Raw genomic sequence first — 26061 nt, 5'->3', positions numbered from 1 at the left:
AGAGCAGATAAAGTCCGCCTACAAAAGGCTCTGCAGAACCTGGTTTGAGATTTGACTGCTAATTACTAGCTATGTAATTGGGGGCAAGTTATTTAACTTCTGTATCAGTTTACTTAACTTTAAAATGGAGACAATAATAGCACCTTCCTCACTGTGTTTTCTGAGAATTAAATGTGATGGTGCATGCAAAGAGCTAAAGTTTACAGATCTGCTCAGAATTTGATCTACTACGTGAAGAAGTGTACCCATTCCCTTCTCCAATGCCAACATCTTCAATGTATTGCCTTCCACTGGCTTCTATAATGCACATCTCCACTACTTAAAACAATTTTCACTTGTTCTTAAGCTCCTTCCAACTATCATTCTGTACCAACCCATTGCTGTTGATCGTATTCCGACTCATAATGACCCTATAGGTCACAGTAGAACTGCCCCATAGGGTTTCCAAGGCTGTGAATCTTTACAGAAGCAGAGGGCCACATCTTTCGCCCACAGAGCAGCTGGTGAGTTCAAACTGCCAACCTTTCACTTAGCAGCTGGGCATTTAACCACTGTGCACCACCAGGGCCCCCTTTTCACAGTAATCTCTTTCAAATCAGTAATTCATGTTCTCTGCTTCCATTTTTGTGCCTGTCGCTCCTTTACATTCTTTTATTTGCTCTGAGAACCTATTACGAGCTATACATTGGGAATTCAGTAGTGAACAAAACCCGTAACTCCCTGCCCTCTAGTGAAGGTATTATCTGGACCAGTTCTCTAGAAGGCTATTGACTTCACTCATTACCTTGAAATAGAAACCACTTGGTATGTTTGTGCAATAGGCAAGTAGCCACTGATGCTGGATTGTTTTGAGTGAGGGTGACGGTGGGACATGATGGGGTGGAAAGACAGGCCAGAGCTAGATCCAGAAGGCCGTGATAAAGTTACGATTTTACTCCAAGTGTACTGGAAAACTAGGAGAGGCAGCAGAGTGCAGTCATGGTTAAGAGAATGATTTATAGAGCTAGCTCCCTGACAGTACTGACCATGTGTCCTTGAGCAAGTAACTTAGCCTCTCCCTGTTTATTCATCTGTAAAATGCAAATAACAGAACCTGTCTCAGGTTGAAGATCAAATGAGTTAATTTTATGACCCACTTTAAGACAGCACTTCCATATAGAAATTGCTAAAGAAGAGCTTGTTAAATAAATTGAAGGGTTTTAAATAGGGGAGCATCTGAGCTGATTTGAATTTTTTAAAGATCACTATCTGTTGGGTGAGAATGGACTAAAAGAGTGTCAGCTTCGAGGCTTTTGCAGAAGCCTGCTGGAGGGGTGATGGCAAGCTTGGACTGTGATGGTCACAATGAGCTGGGAATAGGTTAATGCTAATGATAAAAAAAATGCTAATGACAGTTAATATTTATTACGTATTATGTGCAGGGGCCCTGGTGGCGCAGTGGTTAAGCATTTGGCTGCTGACCAAAAGGTCAGCAGTCCAAGTCCACCAGCTGCTACTTGGAAACCCTATGGGGGCAGTTCTACTCTCCTACAGGGTCGCTATTGGAATCGACTCCACAGCAATGGGTTTTTTGGTTTTATTATGTGCCGGGCACTATTCTAAGCTCTTTACATGTATTACCTGTTATTACCTCACAACAACCTATGGACTAAATTGTGCCCTCCCAAAATATGTGTTGGAATCCTAGCCCCCTACACTGTGGATTTAATCTTGTTTGGTGCTAGGGTTTTCCTTGTTACATTGAGGCCATATACTGTAGGGCATGTCTTAAACCTAATCACTTTTGAGATGTAACAAGAGTATATTAGGCACTGCAGGAAGCAAGCACTAACGAGGGAAAGACAGATGCCCCAGAGACATAAGAAATCATCTAGTAACCGAGGAATATGGTGGCTTGAAAAGCTGAGGCAAGGATTTCCCTCCAGAGCGGACAGGACAGAGAGAGAGCCTTCCCCTAGAGCTGGTGCCCTGAATTCAGACTTCTAGCCTCCCAAACTGTGAGAAAATAAATTTCTGTTTCTTAAAGCCACCCACTTGTGGTATTTCTGTTACAGCAGCACTAGGAAACGAAGACCAAAACAAACCAGTTGCCATCAAGTTGATTCTGACTCATAGCAACCCCACAGGACAGAGTGGAACTGCCCCATAGAGTTTCCAAGGAGCAGCTGGTAGATTTGAACTGCTGACCTTTATGGTTACCAGCCGTAGCACTTAACCACTACGCCATCAGGGTTTCCAGAAACTAAAACAGTAGGTATTACTGTTATTCCCATTTTACAGATGAGGAAACTGAGATAGTAACTTGCCCAAGATCACACAGCCAGTAAGTAGTAGAGCCAAAAATCAAACCCAGGAGTCTGAATCAAGACCACAATTGTAACCTCTCTGTTAGCATGACAGAACTCATACACTCAGATTATACAATAACCATGTTTAGGCTTTGGCAGTGTTGAAATCATTGATATTTCTGGGATATGATGATATTCTTCAACATACTCAACTTTTCAGTATTGCGGACCACTGGCAGGGGAAATGATGGCATAGAACATAAAAAAAAATTTCCAATATTTTGAGGCATTTACTTTTCCAAGTGAAGTTTACATATTTAAAACTATTACTGAAGTCATGGTATATACGACTTTCTTAAGCATTCATTTTTTAAAAATTTCATCTAACCCTAAATAGAAAATTTTCTTCTATTCCCAAATAACAATCTCACATATAAAAGGAAAAAGTGACTTGGCAAATTCATCTAAATTTACATATCTGTGCAGGGTGCTGAAATGTTAGATGCTTAGACGTGTACTTCTGTAGACTATCATTTTTTCCCCATTTTTTTATTGTAAAAATATACATCACAAAACATTTGCCAATTCAACAATTTTTACATGTATAATTCAATGACAATGATCATGTGCATAACATTGTACAATTATTACCACTATCATTTTCTAAACAATTCCACCACCATTAACGCATCCTTTTTGTTCACAAGAAGTTTCGCATAAGTATTGCTAAAAATCACCCACCTTTGAAGTTAGCTGAAGAGTTGCTTGTTGCAATTTCCTTCCAGTTGGCAATATACCTAAGCATATATGGGTATTCATTAAATTAAATTGATTCATTAGACAGTAATAAGTTGATTCATTAGTACATGCTCTTAGACTACTTCTAAAATTCTACTCGCTCTGAGAAATCTTAGATTAATGGTAACAATTTCACTCATCTAAATGTTTAATTCTCATGACTTTCCCACCTCCTAGGAGCTCACGGGCACTGAAGGCAACCCCTAGGTCAAGAAGTTGAAAGAAGTAAAAATGGTAGCCACCATCTGTTCGTGCCCTTTTGTCTCCCTGCACCACACCTCTCCTCATTTTATCCTGGCTCATTGCTGCAAGATTATACCCTCAGGCTAATAACTGCTAAATTAAAAGTACGGACAGAAACTGTGAGAGGAAAAAGGGAGGGGGATACATAAGCTCCTTGGTTCTGGATTGTCTCTGACATGTCAATGGAAATTTAAAGTGTGTGGTTCATGATCATATGGGAGCAATGGTGCTGTTGCTACTGCCCCTGATTTTGCAGTGTCCGGTAAACATAGAAGATTACATTCAAGTAGAGCAAATGTAGTTGCCATTAGCTCCCTAAACAGAGACTGAAATAGGGAGAAAAAAGAGGCCAGTAGGGAAGCCAGGGTAGCCTGAGAGGAGGAAGAGTAGGGAAGGGCAAGCTATGATGAGCTGCGAGGATGAGTGAGAGCTAAAGGGCAGGTTCCTTGTGACCTTATTCCATTTCATCTTAGACTCCTATCTCCCTTGCCCTAGCCTTCTTCCTTTCAATTGCATTCAGTCTTGCCAAGGGGTGGTAAGGAAGATGCTAAAATGAAGCTAGAAGAGAAAGGATGAGGCTTAGAACTGTCACGTAGTTCAGAAAACACCGTGATGTTCCATGTATTTATTATACTTGCATTATTCTTATTTCGTTAACTTTGGGATCCTGGAGATTGCTGCTATAGGAAAGTATATACTGTCTAATAGTATTTTTTTAGTAGTATTTAACTGTAATAAAGTATGTCTAAAGTCTGCTCTTTCCTATTAACTGCTACCTGTTGTTGCTCTGCAAACATTATTCTATGGCCTTGAATGGGATACTGTTGGGACACTGTTAAATGAAAGAATGCAGGACAACAGCAGGTAGTCTAAACCCCTTCCAGGATCTCTTAGTAGGCAGTTCAGTCTGGCTTGACTTTAAACTTAGGCTGACTTTGTGCTTTCAGCGGTTACTCAGGAACACTATAAGGAGTTGGATGTCAATCACCCTGCTTCCTTGGATTTATATACTGGAAGGTTTTCATTCCACCTTCACCTTCAAGAAAACAAGATAAAGGACCTATACTAAGCCCTGAATGTTTGGGGAACAAACAAATGTCATAATAAGGCCTTTCACTGACCCTGCTTTACCTAAGATTAGGATATGAATTTATTCAATTATTTTAAAAAGAATATACCAGCAGTATAAAAAATATGGTTTTACAAATAAAAGCAATAGTCCAGTGATAGCATTACCCTTTTACTATATCATTGAGCTGATCCATCTTTCTAACTTGTTTTTGGAAATTTTTAGATAACAATGGCACAATAAAGTATATGTGGAATCTACAATGAATCCCTTCAGGAATACAAATTTAACATCTTAATGGTCTGGGAAAAGTCCCTAGCCAGAGAGAGCACATAACTACATGTCTTAGAAATCAAAAGAGCAACTTCAGATACAAAAATTATCCATAACATACACAGGCATGCATGAATAGAATATCAGAATATTATTTAAGAAAGCCACATCCCAGCTGCTTGTTGCAGAACAGGTTACATAAAAATTCACTTGCAGTTTGAAAAATATGAAGATTTGGAAGCAGAGTATCCATCTTGATAAAGGATATGCAGCTGAAAATCCATTAGGATGAAGGCCAGCAACAGTAACATCAGCCATCCTGTGGCATTGTGGGTGGCTCTGTGACGGCGGGGCAGGGATTGTTTTACGTTCTAAGCACCTGCGGCAAATTATCTCTGGATCTCATAGTATTTGCAATAGGACTCATTATCAGTGTCCTTAAGTGCAAGAGTGAAGTTGGTTCTCTATATTTTCCAAAATTATACTAACAATGTACTCAGTTGATACTGTTGCAACGTGCATGGGAAGATGCAGAGTGGCTTCTTTCCAGAAAAGGAGCCATCTGTCATAATAAGGGACTGGCACAAAACCCTTTGGGAAGAAACTGATTTGCATGACTCAAAATTAGTGTTCAAGCTGTTTATGCCATCCTAATGGTTAGACTGCAGAAAACTGTCAACAGATTTTGAAGGGTACTCTCCAAGGAACTCCAAAAAGAAACCAATCCTGTTGCCATGCATTCAATTCCAACTTATACAGCAATCCTATAGGACAGAGTAGAAATGCCCCTTAGGGTTTCCAAGCAGCAGCTGGTAGATTCAAACTGCTGACTTCTTGGTTAGCAGCCAAGCGCTTTAACCACTGCGCCACCAAGGCTCCACTAGCTACCAATTCTCTTGCAGGGAAAAATGCCAAACTTTGAAATTCTCATCAAACAAGATGTCCTCAAGCCAGTTACAAGTATCTAGAGAACTGCTAAGATGCAACAGGAAGGTAGCTTGTGGAGAGAACACAAATGAAATAGGAAGAATGCAGTACTCTCAAATGTTTGCAGTGAGTAAGGGGAAGGTCTTTGCAAAGTTTAGCCTTGCCAGAGATAACCAGTAGCCTCTGGTCAATAATGCTAAATATTCCCAAATAATCCCTCTGGATTTCATTTGGAATTTTTGTTGTCCTGGGATTTTCCAGGGATTGACTGAATTTTGATTTCTAAGATTCCACGTTGGTGCCAAATGATGATTGACCAAGTTATAGAATAAATTTATAAAATAGTATCAAAAAATTGTATATAATTGGGAAACATGAGGTATTAGCATTTTTTAAAACAAATTTTCAGGGTTACTTTTACCATGTCAAAGTTATCTGTATTAATTCTATTCAATATAAGTATATGATATGGAGAAATTCTTCAAGTCTTACTGCTTTGTTTTGTTTTTATTCTCTTTTCCACAAAGGGATGACATTAACAGTCCTGATCACCTACTAGAAAGGGGTATCAGGAATGATAGTGGGGAAAGTCTTATGCAGACTAAGATGCCTGGGATATTGTTTATTCCATTCCTTTGAATCCTATTTTTTTATTCTTTTTCTATTCCAGTAGTAATAGAATATACGATACCCGTGCCGGTTGCCCTTGAGTCAATTTCAACTCATAGCTTCCCTATAGGGGAGAGTAGAACTGCCCCATATGGTTGCCAAGGAGAAGGTGGTGTATTCAAACTGCCAGCCTTTTGGTTAGCAGCTGAGCTTTTTTTTTTTTTTTTTAATTTTTATTGTGCTTTAAGTGGAAGTTTACAAATCAAGTCAGTCTCTCATACAAAAATTTGTATACACCTTGCTATATACTCCTAATTGTTCTCTCCATAAATGAGCCAACACACTCCTTCCCTCCACTCTTTTCCTGTCCATTCGGCCAGCTTCTGACCCTGTCTGCCCTCTCCCCTCCAGAGAGGAAATGCCAAGCTAGTCTCATGTGTCTACTTGAGCTAAGAAGCTCATTCTTCACCAGTATCATTGTCTATCCCATAGTTCTGTCCAATCCCTGTCTGAAGAGTTGGCTTTCGGAATGGTTCCTGTCTTGGGCTAACAGAAGGTCTGGGGAGCATGATCTCTGGGGTCCTTCTAGTCTCAGACCATTAAGTCTGGTCTTTTTATGAGAATTTGAGGTCTGCATCCCACTGCTCTCCTGGTCCCTCAGGGGTTCTCTGTTGTGTTCCCTGTCAGGGCAGTCATCTGTTGTAGCCAGGCACCATCTAGTTCTTCTGGTCTCAGGATGATGTAGTCTCTGGTTTATGTGGCCCTTTCTGTCTCCTGGGCTTATAATTACCTTGTGTCTTTGGTGTTCTTCATTCTCCTTTGCTCCAAGTGGGTTAAGACCAATTGATGCATCTTAGATGGCTGCTTGCTATTGTTTAAGACCCCAGACGCCACCTTCCAAAGTGGGATGCAGAATGTTTTACTTAATAGATTTTATTATGCCAATTGACTTAGATGTCCCCTGTAACCGTGGTCCCCAAACCCCCACCTCTGCTACGTTGGCCTTCGAAGCATTCAGTTGATTCAGGAAACTTCTTGGCTTTTCGTTTTGTCCAGTTGTGCTGACCTCTCCTGTATTGTGTGTTCTTCCCCTTCACCTAAAATAGTTCTCATCTACTATCTAATTAGTGAATACCCTTCTCCCTCCCTTCCTCCTTCCCCCCTCTCGTAACCAACAAAGAATATTTTCTTCTCTGTTTAAACTATTTCTCCAGTTCTTATAATAGTGGACTTAAACAATATTTGTCCTTTTGCAACTGACTAATTTCACTCAGCATAATGCCTTCCACATTCCTCCATGTTCTGAAATGTTTCACAGATTCATCACTGTTCTTTATTGATGCGTATTATTCCATTGTGTGAATATACCATAATTTATTTATCCATTCATCTGTTGATGGGTGCCTTGGTTGCTTCCATCTTTTTGCTATTGTAAACAGTGCTGCAGTGAACATGGGTGTGCATATATCTGTTCATGTAAAGGCTCTTATTTCTCTAGGATATATACCAAGGGGTGGGATTGCTGGATCGTATGGTAGTTCTATTTCTAGTTTTTTAAGGAAGTGCCAAATCGATTTCCAAAGTGGTTCTACCACTTTATATTCCCACCAGCAGTGTATAAGTGTTTCAGTCTCTTTACAACCTCTCCAACATTTATTTTGTGTTTTTTGGATTAACGCCAGCCTCACTGCAGTGAGATGGAATCTCATTGTAGTTTTGATTTGCATTTCTCTAATGGCTAATAATTGTGTGCATTTCCTCATGTATCTGTTAGCTACCTGAGTGTCTTCTTTAGTGAAGTGCATGTTCATATCTTTTGCCCATTTTTTAATTGGGTTATTTGTCTTTTTGTAGTTGAATTTTTGCAGTATCATGTAGATTTTAGAGATGAGGTGCTGAATGGAAATGTCATAGCTAAAAACTTTTTCCCAGTCTGTAGGTACTCTTTTTACTCTTTTGGTGAAGTCTTTGGATGAGCATAGGTGTTTTTTTAGGAGCACCCAGTTTAGTTTCTCTTCTGCATTGTTAGTAATGTTTTGTATACTGTTTATGCCATTTATTAGGGCTCCTAACTTTGTCCCTATTTTTTCTTCCATGATCTTTATCATTTTAGATTTTATATGTAGGTCTTTGATCCATTTTGAGTTCGTTTTTGTGCATGGTATGAGGCATGGGTCTTGTTTCATTTTTTTGCAGATGGATATCCAGTTATGCCAGCGCAATTTGTTAAAAAGACTGTCTTTTCCCCCATTTAACTGACTTTGGGCCTTTGTCAAATATCAACTGCTCATATATGGATGGATTTATGTCTGGATTCTCAATTCTGTTCCGCTGGTCCATGTATCTGTTGTTATACCAGTACCAGGCTGTTTTGACTACTGTGGCGGTATAATAGGTTCTAAAGTCAGGTAGAATGAGGCCTCCCACATTGCTCTTCTTTTTCAGTACTGCTTTACTTATCCTGGGCCTCTTTCCCTTCCATATGAACTTGGTGATTTGTTTCTCCATCTCATTAAAAACTGTCGTTGGAATTTGGATCAGAATTGCATTGTATCTATAGAACGCTTTAGGTAGAATAGACATTTTTATAACGTTAACTCTTCCTATCCATGAGCAAGGTATGTTTTCCACTTATGTAGGTCTCTTTTGGTTTCTTGCAGTAGTGTCCTGTAGTTTTCTTGGTAAGATTTATTCCAATAAATCTTCTTGGGGGCTATTGTAAATGGTATTGATTTGGTGATTTCCTCTTCAATGATCTTTTTGTTGGTGTAGAGGAATCCAAGTGATTTTTGTATGTGTATCTTCTATCTTGATGCTCTGCTGAACTCTTTTATTAGTTTCAGTAGTTTGAGAATTCTTTAGGGTTTTCTGTATATAAGATCATGTCATCTGCAAATAGAGATACTTTTACTTCTTCCTTGCCAATCTGGATGCCCTTTATTTCTTTATCTAGCCTAATTGCTCTGGCTAGGACCTCCAGCACCATGTTTAATAAGAGTGGTGATAAAGGCCATCCTTGTCTGGTTCCTGATCTCAAGGGGAATGCTTTCAGACTCTCTCCATTTATGGGGATATTGGCTGTTGGCTTTGTATAAATGCCCTTTATTATGTTGAGGAATTTTCCTTCTATTCCTATTTTGCTGAGAGTTTTTATCATGAATGGGTGTTGAACTTTGTCAAATGCCTTTTCTGCATCGATTGATAAAATCATTTGGTTCTTGTCTTTTGTTTTATTTATATGATGGATTACATTAATTGTTTTTCTAATGTTGAACCATCCCTGCATACCTGGTATGAATCCCACTTGGTGATGGTGAATTATTTTTTTGATATGTTGTTGAATTCTATTAGCTAAAATTTTGTTGAGGATTTTTGCATCTAAGTTCATGAGGGATATAGGTCTGTAATTTCCTTTTTTTGTGGTGTCTTTACCCGGTTTTGGTATCAGGGATATGGTGGCTTCATAGAATGAGTTTGGGAGTATTCCATCCTTTTCTATGCTCTGAAATATCTTTAGTAGTGGTGGTGATAATTCTTCTCTGAAGGTTTGGTAGAACTTTGCTGTGAAGCCGCTGGGTCAGGGCTTTTTTTTGTTGGGAGGTTTTTTTTTTTTTTTTTAAATTAACTTTTATTGAGCTTCAAGTGAACGTTTACAAATCAAGTCAAACTGTCACATGTAAGTTTATATACACCTTACTCCGTACTCCCACTTGCTCTCCCCCTAATGAGTCAGCCTTTCCAGTCTCTCCTTTCGTGACAATTTTGCTAGCTTCCAACTCTCTCTATCCTCCCATCCCCACTCCAGACAGGAAATGCCAACACAGTCTCAAGTGTCCACCTGATACAAATAGCTCACTCTTCATCAGCATCTCTCTCCTACCCACTGTCCAGTCCCTTTCATGTCTGATGAGTTGTCTTCGGGAATGGTTCCTGTCTGGGCCAACAGAAGGTTTGGGGACCATGACCTCCGGGATTCCTCTAGTCTCAGTCAGACCATTATGGTCTTTTTGTGAGAATTTGGGGTCTGCATCCCACTGATCTCCTGCTCCCTCAGGGGTTCTCTGTTGTGCTCCCTGTCAGAGCAGTCATCGTTTGTGGCTGGGCACCAACTAGTTCTTCTGGTCTCAGGATGATGTAGGTCTCTGGTTCATGTGGCCCTTTCTGTCTCTTGGGCTCTTAGTTGTCCTGTGACCTTGGTATTCTTCATTCTCCTTTGCTCCAGGTGGGTTGAGACCAATTGATGCATCTTAGATGGCTGCTTGTTAGCATTTAAGACCCCAGATACCACATTTCAAAGTGGGATGCAGAGTGTTTTCATAATAGAATTATTTTGCCAATCGACTTAGAAGTCCCCGCAAACCATGGTCCCCAAACCCCCGCCCTTGCTCCGCTGATCTTTGAAGCATTCAGTTTATCCCGGAAACTTCTTTGCTTTTGGTCCAGTCCAGTTGAGCTGACATTCCATGTATTGAGTATTGTCCTTCCCTTCACCTAAAGCAGTTCTTATCTACTAACTAATCAGTAAAAAAACCCTCTCCCACCCTCCCTCCCTCCCCCTCCTCGTAACCACAAAAGTATGTGTGTTCTTCTCAGTTTATACTATTTCTCAAGATCTTATAATAGTGGTCTTATACAATATTTGTCCTTTTGCCTCTGACTAATTTCGCTCAGCATAATGCCTTCCAGGTTCCTCCATGTTATGAAATGTTTCACAGATTCGTCACTGTTCTTTATCGATGCGTAGTATTCCATTGTGTGAATATACCACAATTTATTTATCCATTCATCCGTTGATGGACACCTTGGTTGCTTCCAACTTTTTGCTATTGTAAACAGAGCTGCAATAAACATGGGTGTGCATATATCTGTTTGTGTGAAGGCTCTTATTTCTCTAGGGTATATTCCGAGGAGTGGGATTTCTGGGTTGTATTTTTTTTTATGGTAGTTCTATTTCTAACTGTTTAAGATAACGCCAGATAGATTTCCAAAGTGGTTGTACCATTTTACATTCCCACCAGCACTGTATAAGAGTTCCAATCTCTCCGCAGCCTCTCCAACATTTATTATTTTGTGTTTTTTGGATTAATGCCAGCCTTGTTGGAGTGAGATGGAATCTCATCGTAGTTTTAATTTGCATTTCTCTAATGGCTAATGATCGAGAGCATTTTCTCATGTATCTGTTAGCTGCCTGAATATCTTCTTTAGTGAAGTGTGTGTTCATATCCTTTGCCCACTTCTTGATTGGGTTGTTTGTCTTTTTGTGCTTGAGTTTTGACAGAGTCATATAGATTTTAGAGATCAGGTGCTGGTCAGAGATGTCATAGCTGAAAATTTTTTCCCAGTCTGTAGGTGGTCTTTTTACTCTTTTGGTGAAGTCTTTAGATGAGCATAGGTGTTTGATTTTTAGGAGCTCCCAGTTATCTGGTTTCTCTTCGTCATTTTTGGTAATGTTTTGTATTCTGTTTATGCTATGCTCCTAAGGTTGTCCCTATTTTTTCTTCCATGATCTTTATAGTTTTAGTCTTTATGTTTAGGTCTTTGATCCACTTGGAGTTAGTTTTTGTGCATGGTATGAGGCATGGGTCCTGTTTCATTTTTTTGCAAATGGATATCCAGTTATGCCAGCACCATTTGTTAAAAAGACTGTCTTTTCCCCCAATTAACTGATACTGGGCCTTTGTCAAATATCAGCTGCTCATATGTGGATGGATTTATATCTGGGTTCTCAATTCTGTTCCATTGGTCTATGTGTCTGTTGTTGTACCAGTACCAGGCTGTTTTGACTACTGTGGCTCTATAATAGGTTCTGAAATCAGGTAGAGTGAGGCCTCCCACTTTCTTCTTCTTTTTCAGTAATGCTTTGCTTATCCGAGGCTTCTTTCCCTTCCATATGAAGTTGGTGATTTGTTTCTCCATCACATTAAAAAATGTCATTGGAATTTGGAGCGGAAGTGCATTGCATGTATAGATGGCTTTTGGTAGAATAGACATTTTCACTATGTTAAGTCTTCCTATCCATGAACAAGGTATGTTTTTCCACTTAAGTAGGTCCTTTTTAGTTTCTTGTAGTAGTACTTTGTAGTTTTCTTTGTATAGGTCTTTTACATCCTTGGTAAGATTTATTCCTAAGTATTTTATCTTCTTGGGGGCTACTGTGAATGGTATTGATTTGGTGATTTCCTCTTTGATGTTCTTTTTGTTGGTGTAGAGGAATCCAAGTGATTTTTGTATGTTTATCTTATAGCCTGAGACTCTGCCAAACTCTTCTATTAGTTTCAGTAGTTTTCTGGAGGATTCCTTAGGGTTTTCTGTGTATAAGATCATGTCATCTGCAAATAGAGATAATTTCACTTCCTCCTTGCCAATCTGGATGCCCTTTCTTTGTCTAGCCTAATTGCTCTGGCTAGGACCTCTAGCACAATGTTGAATAAGAGCGTTGAGAAAGGGCATTCTTGTCTGGTTCCCATTCTCAAGGGAAATGCTTTCAGGCTCTCTCCATTTAGAGTGATGTTGGCTGTTGGCTTTGTATAGATGCCCTTTATTATGTTGAGGAATTTTCCTTCTATTTCTATTTTGCTGAGAGTTTTTATCATAAATGGGTGTTGGACTTTGTCAAATGCCTTTCCTGCATCGATTGATAAAATCATTTGGTTCTTGTCTTTTGTCGTATTTATATGATGGATTACATTAATTGTTTTTCTAATGTTGAACCATCCCTGCATACCTGGTATGAATCCCACTTGGGCATGGTGAATTATTTTTTTGATATGTTGTTGAATTCTATTGGCTAGAATTTTGTTGAGGATTTTTGCATCTAAGTTCATGAGGGATATAGGTCTGTAATTTCCTTTTTTTGTGGTGTCTTTACCTGGTTTTGGTATCAGGGATATGGTGGCTTCATAGAATGAGTTTGGGAGTATTCCATCCTTTTCTATGCTCTGAAATATCTTTAGTAGTGGTGGTGATAATTCTTCTCTGAAAGTTTGGTAGAACTTTGCTGTGAAGCCGCTGGGCCAGGGCTTTTTTTTTGTTGGGAGTTTTTTGATTACCTTTTCAATCCCTTCTTTTGTTATGGGTCTATTGATTTGTTCTACCTCTGTTTGTGTTAGTTTAGGTAGGTAGTGTGTTTCTAGGAATTTATCCATTTCTTCTAGGTTTTCAAATTTGTTAGTGTACTATTTTTCATAGTAGTCTGATATGATTCTTTTAATTTCAGTTGGGTCTGTTGTAATATTGCCCATCTTATTTCTTATTTGGGTTATTTGTTTCTTCTTCTGTTTTCCTTTAGCAGCCAAGCTCTTAACCACTGAGCTGCCAGGGCTCTGAATATAGAATACTGAATGTGAATTTTCTGTAATCTTTCATTGAAGCTTGCTGGTCCGTTGCTTCAGTTATTCAACTGTATAAGAGAAGGGCAGAGCAGATTTCTTAGTTATCTAGTGCTGCTACAACAGAAATACCACAAGTGTATGGTTTTAACAAAGAGAAATTTAGTTTCTCACAGTAAAATAGGTTAAAAGTCCAAATTCAGGGTGTCAGCTGCACGGGAAGGCTTTCTCTGTTAGCCTTCTCATCAATCTTCTCCCAGACTAGGGGCTTCTTTGAGCAGGAACCTCAGGTCCAAAGGACGTGCTCTGCTCCTGGCATTGCTTTTTGGTGGTATGAGGTCCCGTCTCTCTGCTGCTTTCTGCTCTCACTTCTTTCTTTTATATTTCAAGAGAGTACCTCAAGACACAATCCAAACTTGTAGGTTGAGTCCTGCCTGACTAATACAACTACCGCCCATCCTCCCTCATTAACATCATAGAGGCAGAATTTACAACAAGGAAAATCACACAGTACCAGGAATCATGGCCCAGCCAAATTGATACACACATTTTTGGGGGGACATAATTCAATCCATGACAGCAGGATTTCAAATGTTCACCTGAGAGAATTCTCTATCCTGCTCTCAGAAACTCATTGAAAATGGACCTCCTCTACATCTTTCTCCCATTCTTTCCTCCCTTCTTCCACTCAACTCTTTTTACTTTCAGGAAAGGAAGCAGAAGTAAGGCATTACAGCTCTTTTCTTTGGGTGTCAGTTCTTGCATCATTATTACTATCTGTATTTTTTCAGTCTAGAAACCACAGATGAGCTGTCTATAAGGAAACCCCAAAACAATGGTCTGGAAAAGATATTGGGGCTATTGAATCACAGCAATCTCTGTTTTCTATTTATTTATTAAGAAGTACTTTTGAGCATCTAACATGGATAATTAGTTCTTTATTTCTTCTCATATTTTCCCTATTTATTTTCCAATATATTCTTCCCATCAATACGTTTTTCTTTTTTTGTTGTTTTCCAATTTTCCTTTGTTACTGTTAATCATTCTCTCCTTTTTTCTCCTTTTATCTTATATTTCCTTTCATCATAATTCTCTCTTCTTTGTTTCATCTGCCTCTCTTTTTTCCTTACTATTGTTCAAAGACCATTAGACTTTCCCTACTTTTTTTTTCTTATCTCCCTCTAATTTCTTCCTTTTTATAATATTTCTTTACTTTCACAATCTTATAATTTTTCTGCCCCTTCATCATGTAACATTCACATTCATTATTGTACTTGAGTAAATATTAAATGTTTTTAATAGCTTGTTAAGCTATAACTCACATACCATACAATTCACTTATTTAGGTGTACAATTCAATGTGTTTTAGTATATTCACTGTAAGAGTTGTACATCCATCACCACAATACTTTTAAAACATTTTCATACCCCCAGAAGAAACCCCGTACCCCTTAGCCATCATCCCTCCCAATTCCCCAAACCCCAGTCCTAGACAACTACTAATTTATTTTTTCTATATATAGATTTGCCTTTTCGTGGCCTTTTGTGACTGGCTTCTTTCACTAAGTATAATGTTTTCAAGGCTCATCCATGTTGTAGCATGTGTCAGTACTTAATTTCTCTTTATTGCCAAATAATATTCCATTACATGGATATACTACATTTTATTTATCCATTCATCAGTTGATGGACATTTGGGTTGCTTCTACTTTTTGGTTAATATGAATAATGCCGCTGATGTGGGTTGAACTGGTGTCTGTCCTCAACCCCTCCAGAATATGTACTGAAGTCCTGGCCACTGTACCTATGAATGTGATCCTATATGGAAATAGGGTTTTCCTTGTTATGTTAATGAGGTCATACTAGAATAGACAAAAAAAAAAAAAACCCAACCTGTTGCTGTTGAGTCAATTCTGACTCTTAGCAGCCCTATAGGGCAGAGGAGAACTGCCCAACAGGGTTTCCAAGGAGCAGCTGGTAGATTCGAACCTTTTTGTAGCAGCCTAGCTCTTAACCACTGTGCCACCAGGGCTCCTACTAGAGTAGGCTGGGTCCTAAACCTAGTCACTTCTGATTTATAAAAAAAGCTGACTTCACTGAGGGGGAAGATGCCATGTAAAGATAGACACACATGGAAAATATATCTATAAGCCCAGAAACACCAAGAATTGCTGGCAGAAGACAAAGAAGGACCTCCCCCTATAGCCATACCCTGAATTCAGACTTCTAGCCTCCTGAACTGTGAGAAAACAAATTTCTGTTCTTTAAAGTCACCCACTTGTGGTATTTTTTCATTATAGCAGTATTAGATACCTAAGACAGCTGCTACAAACATTCTTGAACAAGTTTGTGGACATATGTTTTCATTTCTCTTGGGCATATACCTAGGAGAGGAACTCCTGGATCACACGGTAACTATCTGTTTAATTATTTGAAGAATTGCCAGACTGTTTTCCAAAGCAGCTGCATCATCTTACATTCCCACTGGCAATGTATGAGGATTCCAATTTCTTCACATCCTTGTGAACATTTGTCATTTTAATTACAGCCATTCTAGTGGGTGTGATACAATTATTAATACAACAGTTAATATGGCTGTTATTCAAATTTACCCACCAAATGCTAAGGCCAAAGATGAAGAAATTAAAATTTTTTACCAACTTCTGCAGTCTGAAATTGACCAAACATGAAATCAAGATGCATGGATAATCACTGGTGATTGCAATGTGAAAGTTGAAAACAAAGAAGGAACAGTAGTTGGAAAATATGGCCTTGGTGATAGAAACGATGCCAGAGGTTGCATAATAGAATTTTGTAAGACCAGTGACTTCTTTTTTGCCATTACCTTTTTTCAACAACATAAATAGCGATTATACACATGGACCTCACCAGATGGAACACGCAGGAATCACCAGATGGAAAGAAATGATGGAGAAGCTCAATATCATCAGTCTAAACAAGGCCAGGGGCTGACTGTAGAACAGACCATCAATTACTCATATGCAAGTTCAAGTTAAAGCTAAAAAAAAAATTAGAACAAACCCATGAGAGCCAAAGTATGACCTTGAATATATCCCACTTGAATTTAGAGACCACCTCAAGAATACATTTGACTCACTGAACACTAAGGACTGAAGACCACACAAGTTGTGACATGACATCAAAACATCATACATGAAGAAAGTAAGAGGTCATTAAAAAGACAGGAAAGAAAGAAAAGACCAAAACGGATGTCAGAAGAGACTGAAACTTGTTCTTGAATGTAGAGGAGCTAAAGCAAAAGGAAGAAATAATGAAATAAAATAGCTGAACAGAAGATTTTAAAGGGCAGCTCAAGAAGACACAGTAAAGTATTATAGTGAAATGTGCAAACACCCAGAGTTAGAAAATCAAAAGGAAAGAACGTGCTCAGCATTTCTCAAGCTGAAAGAACTGACGAGAAAATTCAAGCCTCAAGTTGCAATACTGAAGAATTCTACAGGGAAAATATTAAACAACACAAGAAGCATCAAAAGAAGATGGAAGGAATACACAGAGTCACTGTACAAAAAAGAATTGGTTGACACTCAATCATTTCAGGAAGTAGCATATGATCAAGAACCAGTGGTACTGAAGGAAGAAGTCCAAGCTGCACTGAAGGCTTTGGTGAAAAACAAGGCCGGAGGAATTGACAGAATACCAACTGAGATGTTTCAACAAAGAGATGCAGCGCTTGAAGTGCTCACTCATCTATACCAAGAAATTTGGAAGACAGCTACCTGGCCAATTGACTGGAAGAGATCCATATTTATGACCATTGCAAAGAAAGGTGACCCAACAGAATGAGGAAATTATCTGACAATATCATTAACATGAAACACAAGTAAAATTTTGCTGGAGATCATTCAAAAGTCATTGCAACAGTACATCAACAGGGAACTGCCAGAAATTTAAGCCAGATTCAGAAGGGGATGTAGAATGAGGGATATCATTGCTGACATCAGATAGACGTTGGCTGAAAGCAGGGAATACCAGAAAGATGTTTATCTGTGTTTTATTGACTGTGCAAAGGCATTCAACTGTGTGGATCATAACAAATTACAGATAACACTATGGAGAATGGGTATTCCAGAACACTTAACTGTATTCATGCGGAACCTGTACATAGACCAAGAGGCAGTCATTCAAACAGAACAAAGGGCTACTCCATGGTTTAAAATCAGGAAAGGTATAAACCAGGGTTGTATCCTTTCACCCTACTTATTCAGTCTGTATGCTGAGCAAACAATCCAAGAAGCTGGACTATATGAAGAAAAACAAGGCATCAAGATTGGAGGAAGGCTTATTAACAACCTGCGATACGCAGATGACACAACCTTGCTTGCTGAAAATGAAGAGGACTTGAAGTGCTTATTGATGAAGATCAAAGACTACCGCCTTCAGTATGGATTACACTGCAACATAAAGAAAACACAAAGATCCTCACAACTAGACCAATAAGCAACATTATGGTAAATGGAGAAAAGATTGAAGTTGTCAAGGATTTCATTTTGCTTGGATTGACAATCAACCCCCATGGAAGCAGCAGTCAAGAATTCAAAAGATGCATTGCATTGAGCAAATCTGCTGCAAAAGACCTCTTCAAAGTGTTAAAAAGCAAAGATGTCACTTTAAGGACTAAGGTCTGCCTGACCCAAGCCATTGTGTTTTCAATCACCTCATATGCATATGAAAGCTAGACCGTGAATAAGGAAGACTGAAGAAGAATTGAAGCCTTTGAATTATGGTTTTGTGAAGAATATTGAATATACCAGGGACTGTCAGAGGAACAAACATATCCGTCTTTGAAGAAGTACAACTAGAATGCTCCTTAGAAGCAATGATGGCAAGCCTTCATCTCACATACTTTGGACATGTTATCAGGAGGGACTAGTCCTTGGAGAAGGACATCATGCATGGTAAACTAGAGGGTCAGAGAAAGACCCACAATGAGATGGATTGATACAGTGGCTGCAACAATAGGCTCAAGCATAACAACAATGGGGAGGATGGTGCAGGACCGGCAAGTTATTTGTTCTGTTGTACATTGGGTTGATATGAACTACAACGAACTCAATGGTACCTAACAACAACTACAACACTGGGTGTGAAGTGGTATTTCATTCTGGTTGTGATCTGCTTTTTTCTGATGGCTATTTTTTTATATTACATATCACCACACAAAAAAAAATCCTAAAAATGTTAAGTGTCATAGTATGTCACCGAAAATTTTACACTTTAAGTGTCTCTGCAGAAAGATTAGGGAACACAGACTGAGGAAATTCTTTGTATTACTAATTTCATGTTCTTAGCCTTGTTTCTAAACCCCAGAGTTAAAAGAAAGCACATTTAGGCTAAGGCATGAGAATAAAGTCTGAATAAATAACACCTAAGTCTGTTTTTCTTTTTTCTGTTTTTGGATTATCCCTTTTTTTACTTTTTTCACTTATTTCTTCTTGTTTTCTTTATAAACAGTAAATATTCATTTTTTTGGAAGATTATGATGTGGTAGGTATCAATATTTAATGTGAGAGTGGGAAATTCTAGACAGAAAAATATTAAGATGATGCCTGCCCTTTTTCCCCCAAGCATAGAACAGGTATTTACTCATCAAAGTTCAGTGTATTTGTCCAGTGCAGCACTTCATCCACTTCCCAATCCATCACAGAATCTATTCCACCATCTTCAATAGCTCTTATTAGCCCTTTTGTTGCTGTGTGAATTAAACCTATAGTTTCATAATTTGTTGATTTAGCTTCCAGACGTCCTGTATAGTACCTAAACAGAGGAAAAGAAAGGAAACATAAATCCTTTGGTGATTACAAGAAGATACACTTGATATATGTTGTGGAACTACTTACATATTAAACCAAGTCTGCATCCTATACAACTCAGATGTATCTAAGCCAAGATCTCTATGTGATGGGATCTTTTAGGAAAAAAAAAGTTGATCGAGCACACTAACAATAGAAGGCTCATTTAAAAATCATCTCTTAAGAGTTACGTTTTAAGGACACAAAGAAAAACTAAGTTATTAAATCACTAAATCATAGAATTCTAGAGTTGAAAGAATCTTAGAGACCAATTAACTAGCTCATTCATTTTATAGCTGAGGAAAAAAAAATCCTGGAGGAGTTGAGTAACTTTTACAAGATCACATAGCTTATGACAGGCAGGAAGAGTGAAAAGGGAAAAAAGAGATATATAAAGTGAAGGGAAAATAGGCTTTGTGAGAAGCTGAACATGAGCACCCTCATGCATTTTGCTTGTTCACTACCGTTTGCTAAGTCATTGTTATGTAAGTCCCTGGTGTGTAGCCACTATTGTTCACCACCAGTAGAAAACCTCCACCCTCCCACTGTGCCAAGGAGATCTGCTCAGTCCTGCTGCCGCCCAGGATCTGCATCATACGTAAGTCTCCCCATTAAACTCCTTTGCTGCCATCCTGGAATTGCCCACCTCTTTCTTCAGTCTCTTGGTGCCCTCCATTTTTTGAGGTAAGTTTCACATTACAAGTCCATGCTGGGCCAAAAGGTAAAAGGGAGAGAGATACCAGAGCTTCAAACCAGTTCCTTCCAACCTGAACCTCTGCATAAGAATTTCGTGGGCATCTTGTTAAAATGCACATTCTGATTCAGTATATCTGGGATGGAAATGCAAATTTTCAGCAGAGGTTTGAACCAGAAGGAGCCAGTTTGAAGCCCTGAGAGATATTAACATTTTCTTTGTGCCAGGTACTTTTCATACTTTATCTTGTTTAATTATTTTAAAGGAGTCCCTAGGTGACACAAAGGATTTAGTGCTGGACTACTAACCAAAAGGTTGGTGGTTCAAACACACCCAGGAGTGCCTTGGAAGACAGGCCTGGATACCTACTTCCAAAAGGTAACAGCCTTGAAAATCCTATGGAGTGCAGTTCTACTCTGCACACATGGAGTCGCCATGAGTCGAAGTCAACTAAACAGCAACTAACAACAGCAACAACAACTGAGGTAGTGCATTTAGGAGGAATCATTTGATGTCACGTGTTAGGAGGTCTTTCTTCCCTCTGGCTCATTGGAACATGAAGTATTTCTAACCCTATGTGAGCTCCAGGTATTTTCTGCCTGATCCTTTCCCATGGTCTTTCTCTTGCCTCAGGTTATTTGCTCACATCCATGTGCAGACAAATGCTCAGCTGGAGACTGAAAGGTAACCTGCAGATTTACAGATTTTTTGGAAACCCTGGCGGTATAGTGGTTAAGTGCTACAGCTGCTAACCAAAGGGTTGGCAGTTGGAATCCGCCAGGCGCTCCTTGGAAACTCTATAGGACAGTTCTACTCTGTCCTGTAGGGTGGCTATGAGTCGGAATAGACCCAACGGCACTGGGTTTTCTAGGTTGCTCACTGTCGGGTCCTCTCTCTCTCTCTTTTTCTCCCTCTCTCTGTAGCTCTCTCCTCTCTGCTATTGTTTTGTGAATTTCAGCCACTTGGCTTCCTCAGAATCTTAACTGTCAATTCAGTTCAGGGAGAACTTTTGGCTCTGTTTGGATACCCTTTCTTGCACTGCAGCCTAGAAATTCTCTCAGGCAGCAAAATGGAACAATTCTAGGGCTCGTCTTTTTCTTCCCTTTCTTTCAGAGATTACTGTCCTGAGTTTCCTGTTGTCCAATGTCTAAACATGTTTTAACATATTTGTCTGTTTTTTTTAAATTTGTTTAAAGTAGCGAGGTAAATCTAGCCTTATTACTCCATCAAGGCCAGAAACAGAATTCCTACAACCCTTTGTTTCCATAGCATCTCCTGTGAACTCCACACATGATCGTAATTGCATGATTATGTTTTTAAATTTATCTTTTTCCCTGTGTACACTACTTACAACCATAAGAAGAATCCAGGTTACTCCACAATCTTTACAATCAATATTGGTGCCATAGAGATTAAGTATCTCTGTCACTTAACTGGAAACTCTGGTGGCATAATGGTTAAGAGCGACGGCTGCTAACCAAAAGGTCGGCAGTTTGAATCCACCAGGCGGTCCTTGGAAACTCTATGGGGCAGTTCTACTCTGTCCTATAGGGTCGCTATGAGTCGGAATCGACTCGACAGCAGTAGGTTTGGGTTTTTTGGGGGGGGTCTCTTAATCATCCAAAGCTTTGCCTTCCATCTCCATTTTGTCCCATGCCTCCACCATTAATAATTTGAGTGATCATTACGCCACTGCATGGTGTAGATTATCTGTGTTCTACTTACCCAAGTAAGGAGATTATTTATGCTCTTTGAATATATGACCAAACCAATTCCATATTTAAAAGTGTGTTTCCTGGGAGTCTTACTTGGTAGCCATTAGTATATCAGTTAGGGTTCCGATAGGAAACAAATTGCATACTCAAAATAGGCTAATTCAAGTAAAGTTTACAACTAGACTATTAATAAAGGTCTGGGTGTAGTAGACCCACACATTCAGAGAAATCACTGGGATGGGGGAAGTGCAATAACCTAGAGTTAGAATCACGGAGCCGTTACCAGCTCTAGGTCTGAAGTAATTACTGAAGGGAACAGTTACAAGAAACTGGAAGAAGAGCAAGTCATGTAGCCCTTTGACTTCAGAGGGGCAGTATCTTTGATTAAGGGGCAGAGCCAGTCCAAGCTGACATCACAGGAAGGGAACAGAGGAAAAAATACTAAGTTACCTTCTCTCCGCCCCCAACTCCTGCCCATTGGAGCCCAACTGAAGACTGAAGGCACAGAAGCCCCTTGATGTAATATATAAAGGTCAGTCTCTTAGGGCAGAGAAAATGGTGGAGAAGGGTATAGGGTGTATCTGGAGAAGCAAACTGAAATTACCTGATATAAATCATAAAAAATGCTTATTTTCTTTTCTGACATTCCAACAGACTGTAATTTTCTTGAGGTCAAAGACAGTATTTATTTTCCCATTTATATCCCAGAGAGTAAAAGAGTGTCTGGCACATAGTAGGCATACATTAAATGTTTGCTTTCTGTGCATTTTTAAAAATATATAATTTTATATTTTCTTTTAAAAAAATGTAATTATTTTAGTAGTGATAGAACATTTTTGTAATTTAAAATACTGTGTACATCTTCAGTAAATCTAAGTATTTCATCAACTTACATTTGCCTCATCCATTCTATTTTTCTAATTTTTCTTTTCTTTTCCAAATCTTTCCTTCTCTTTAGTTTAGAGAAATGGAATTCACTTTCCTTACTGTCTCCCAGCATTACATTTTCAGCAGGCATCCAAAACTATTGAGAAATGAAAAGTTAATATACTAACGTTTGAAATACTCATTGTGAGGTTATCTGGCTATAGACAAGAACTTGTGCATGTTCAGTAAGAATATGACAGGATATAAAGAGAGGGGAAGATAGGTCCATTGAAGGTATTTCTAATTAAGTGATGGGTGAGTACTACATTGAGCCTTCCGAGGCAGATGTCTCCCAGAAAAAAGACACACATGCCACAGAGGTACTGGCAAGGTGCCAGTGTACTGAAGTACTTAATAAGTATTTGTTGAATAAATAAATAAGTAGACATAGTCTAAGAGAATGTCATGTTCTCACATGAATAGACCTGACCTATTCTTTTTTAAAAAAATAATTTTTATTGTGCTTTAAGTGAAAGTTTACAAATCAAGTCAGTCTCTCACAAAAAACCCATATATACCTTGCTACACACTCCCAATTACTCTCCCCCTAATAAGACAGCCTGCTCTCTCCCTCCGCTCTCTCTTTTCGTGTCCTTTTCGCCACCTTCTAACCCCCTCCACCCTCTCATCTCCCTCCAGGGAGGAGATGCCAACATAGTGTCCACCTGATCCAAGAAGCTCACTCCTCACCAGCATCCCTCTCCAACCCATTGTCCAGTCCAATCCCTTTCTGAAGAGTTGGCTTCAGGAATGGTTCCTGTCCTGGGCCAACAGATGGTCTGGGTGCCATGAGCCCCGGGGTCCTTCCAGTCTCGGTCAGACCATTAAGTCTGCTGACCTATTCTTAATGCTGTTGATTCTTGAAGACCCTAATTCTCAGGAAGCACAGGCACTCTCCAGAAACACAGAAGTCCCTCCATCAGGAATCAAGAATTTGTGGTTTCTGTTGTATGACATTGAGGACTTTAATTTCAAATTATGAGAGGAGCTGCTGCAGCTATAACTTTAGTGGAGCTTCCACCTAACACAGGAAGTGCTGGCTATTTAAAATCAGAAGCCTCAGGGTGGGGCATTGTGAAACCATTCTATTCTTCTTTTCTTTTATAGCTTCACTTCCACCACAAATGCTTTTTACCCTCATGAGGCACCAGTACCTTAATCCTTTCATTTTCTCTCAGCCTATGGGACAGTTCTACTCTGTCCTATAGGGTTGCTGTGAGTTGGAATCGACTCAACGGTAACAGGTTTGGTTTGGTTTTTATTGCCACCAGCAGAGTCACCTTATACTTCTTAACTGGTTGCCTATTTTCCCACTTCCAATTCACTGCCCTCCCAGTCTCCCCACACCCCCACTAGATCACTCTTCCTAAATAATTTTTCTTTTATGTCAGCTTTTATTTCAGAACATTCAATTGATCTCAACTGCATATGGCATCAAATTTAAATTCTTTCCCTTGGCACTTTATATTCTGGCTTCAACCACTATTTCTCAATACAAATCCTTTTCCTTACCCAGATCAATCTGTTTAGCTGACTGTATAATACACATTCCTATCTCCACAGCCTGGGTTATATTATTCCCACCCTCCCCCCTTCATCTTTCCAATTCTTATGTATCGCACTTGAGGCCTAATTTAAGTATTTGTTCCTCATTTATTAGTCTCATTCTCTTCTGAACATCCACAACATTTAGTACATAAACCATTACTTTTGTACTTAACAACCATCTTTTAAGGTGAATAATATCGTTTACATTTTTAGTTTCCTAAAAGCTCCTTGAGGGTTGTGATAGTAAAAAAATAAAAAATAATAAAATGTATTTACATATATACACTGGTGTTCTGTAAATATTTTTAAATAAATTAAAAATTATGTTCGTTTCCATTGAGCCATCCCCGACTCATGGCAACCCCATCCTGTGACAACCCTCATGATTGGCCATAGCTCTGGCATTGTGGTCCCATAAGGTTTTCATTGGCTGATTTTCATAAGTAAGGCCTTTCTTCCTAGTCTGTCTTAGTCTGGAAGCTCTGCTGAAACCTGCTCAGCATCACAGCAACATACAAGCCTCCAGGGACAGGCAGATGGTGGCTGTGCACAAGGTGCATTGGCTGAGAATCGAACCTAGGTCTCCCACATGGATGGCAAGAAGTCTACCACTGAACCACGACTATCTAATAATAATGATGATTTTTAAATTTAACAAAATTTAAAAATTCAGTAGTTGCTTTATTTGAATTCTCCTGGATCTCATCTAGACACAGAAAGATCCTCATATTGGAAGATGCTATGTTTCAAGATGATAGAGTCACATCAGGTTTTGCTACAGATCCAGCCAACATCATGGCATACAGACCTGTACCTCCTTATTCAGAGAAATGGTAACCAGAATGCTCTCAGAAAAGAGAAGTGAACACACCAAGGGAACAACTAATTTAAGGGAAAGGTGACCATTACACCTCCTACAATGATGCTATCTGAATGAAGAAACACTCAGGACAGAACAGCATCCGAGACTTGGTGCCAACATAGGAATGGTCACAGTATGCTACAGTCAATGAGAAAAACTTGTAATACCTTTAAATGACAAAAAGAGTTAGCAAAATATAAATTTTTGTTCTTTTCTCAATTCAACTCCTATACTAGTAAGTTTATTTATACAGCAACTGATAAGCCTAGAAAACAATACAGTCGTAGTTTTGAGGACACATTTTATTATTTTTTTTTACTCTGACGTATGAGCATTATGTATAATTAGTTACAAACGTAAATTCATGGTGATGATAGTTTTGAATCTATTGATAAGGGTGAGATGAATGACCAATGTAACGATAATAAGATTGTAAGATATGTCATTAGAGAGGTTAAGTGTGAATGTCTGTTTTATCAAGAAAGTTTGATTAAAGAATAACTCAACATAAAATCATTCTGAGAACTGTAAAATATTGGCAAACAAAATATTCTATAATCTAAAAACATTTAAAAAATTTTAAATATGCCAAGCATTAAAAATTTGGCCAATGAGTCTTAACAGAAGAAAATACTAGTCCAGCAGGCCTTTCTGAATACTGTGTAATAACCATTAGCAAGGATTTCTTAGAGGTATTCTATAGAAAAAATAAACACCAACAATTGATGTTGCATCTTGCTTTATCTCGTCTCAGTGTAGCGCTTTCTGGAAAATGTAGGCCATTTAGAAGGGAATATCTGACTATATGGGTGTGGACGTGTGTGTATATATAAGTAGGGATAATAATAAGCCTGTGTAAAATCAGTAGTCTCTCTTTGTTACTGCCTTGAGACCTCCATATTAAAAACAGCTGTCAGTATTTTTAAACCTTAAACCAAAAATATCCTCT

At 38.8% G+C, this 26061-nt stretch overlaps 1 protein-coding gene across 1 annotated transcript in view; it reads right to left on the bottom strand.

The window, feature by feature from the left end:
- Positions 1–26061, bottom strand: part of C7H11orf65 (chromosome 7 C11orf65 homolog) — a 57300-nt gene that overhangs the window by 279 nt on the left and 30960 nt on the right. Inside the window, exons 5-7 of the mRNA XM_049889375.1 lie at positions 22669–22799; positions 19161–19331; positions 3030–3085 (exon numbers count right to left, since the gene is read on the bottom strand). Of these exons, the coding sequence (XP_049745332.1) occupies positions 3030–3085; positions 19161–19331; positions 22669–22799 (358 nt within the window). The remainder of the gene's footprint in view (positions 1–3029; positions 3086–19160; positions 19332–22668; positions 22800–26061) is intronic.

The sequence above is a fragment of the Elephas maximus genome, chromosome 7, assembly GCF_024166365.1.
Source record: "Elephas maximus indicus isolate mEleMax1 chromosome 7, mEleMax1 primary haplotype, whole genome shotgun sequence".
Classification (NCBI taxonomy): Eukaryota; Metazoa; Chordata; class Mammalia; order Proboscidea; family Elephantidae; genus Elephas; species Elephas maximus.
The sequence above is the reverse complement of the archived record's forward strand: the minus strand, read 5'-3'. Positions and strand labels throughout refer to the sequence as shown.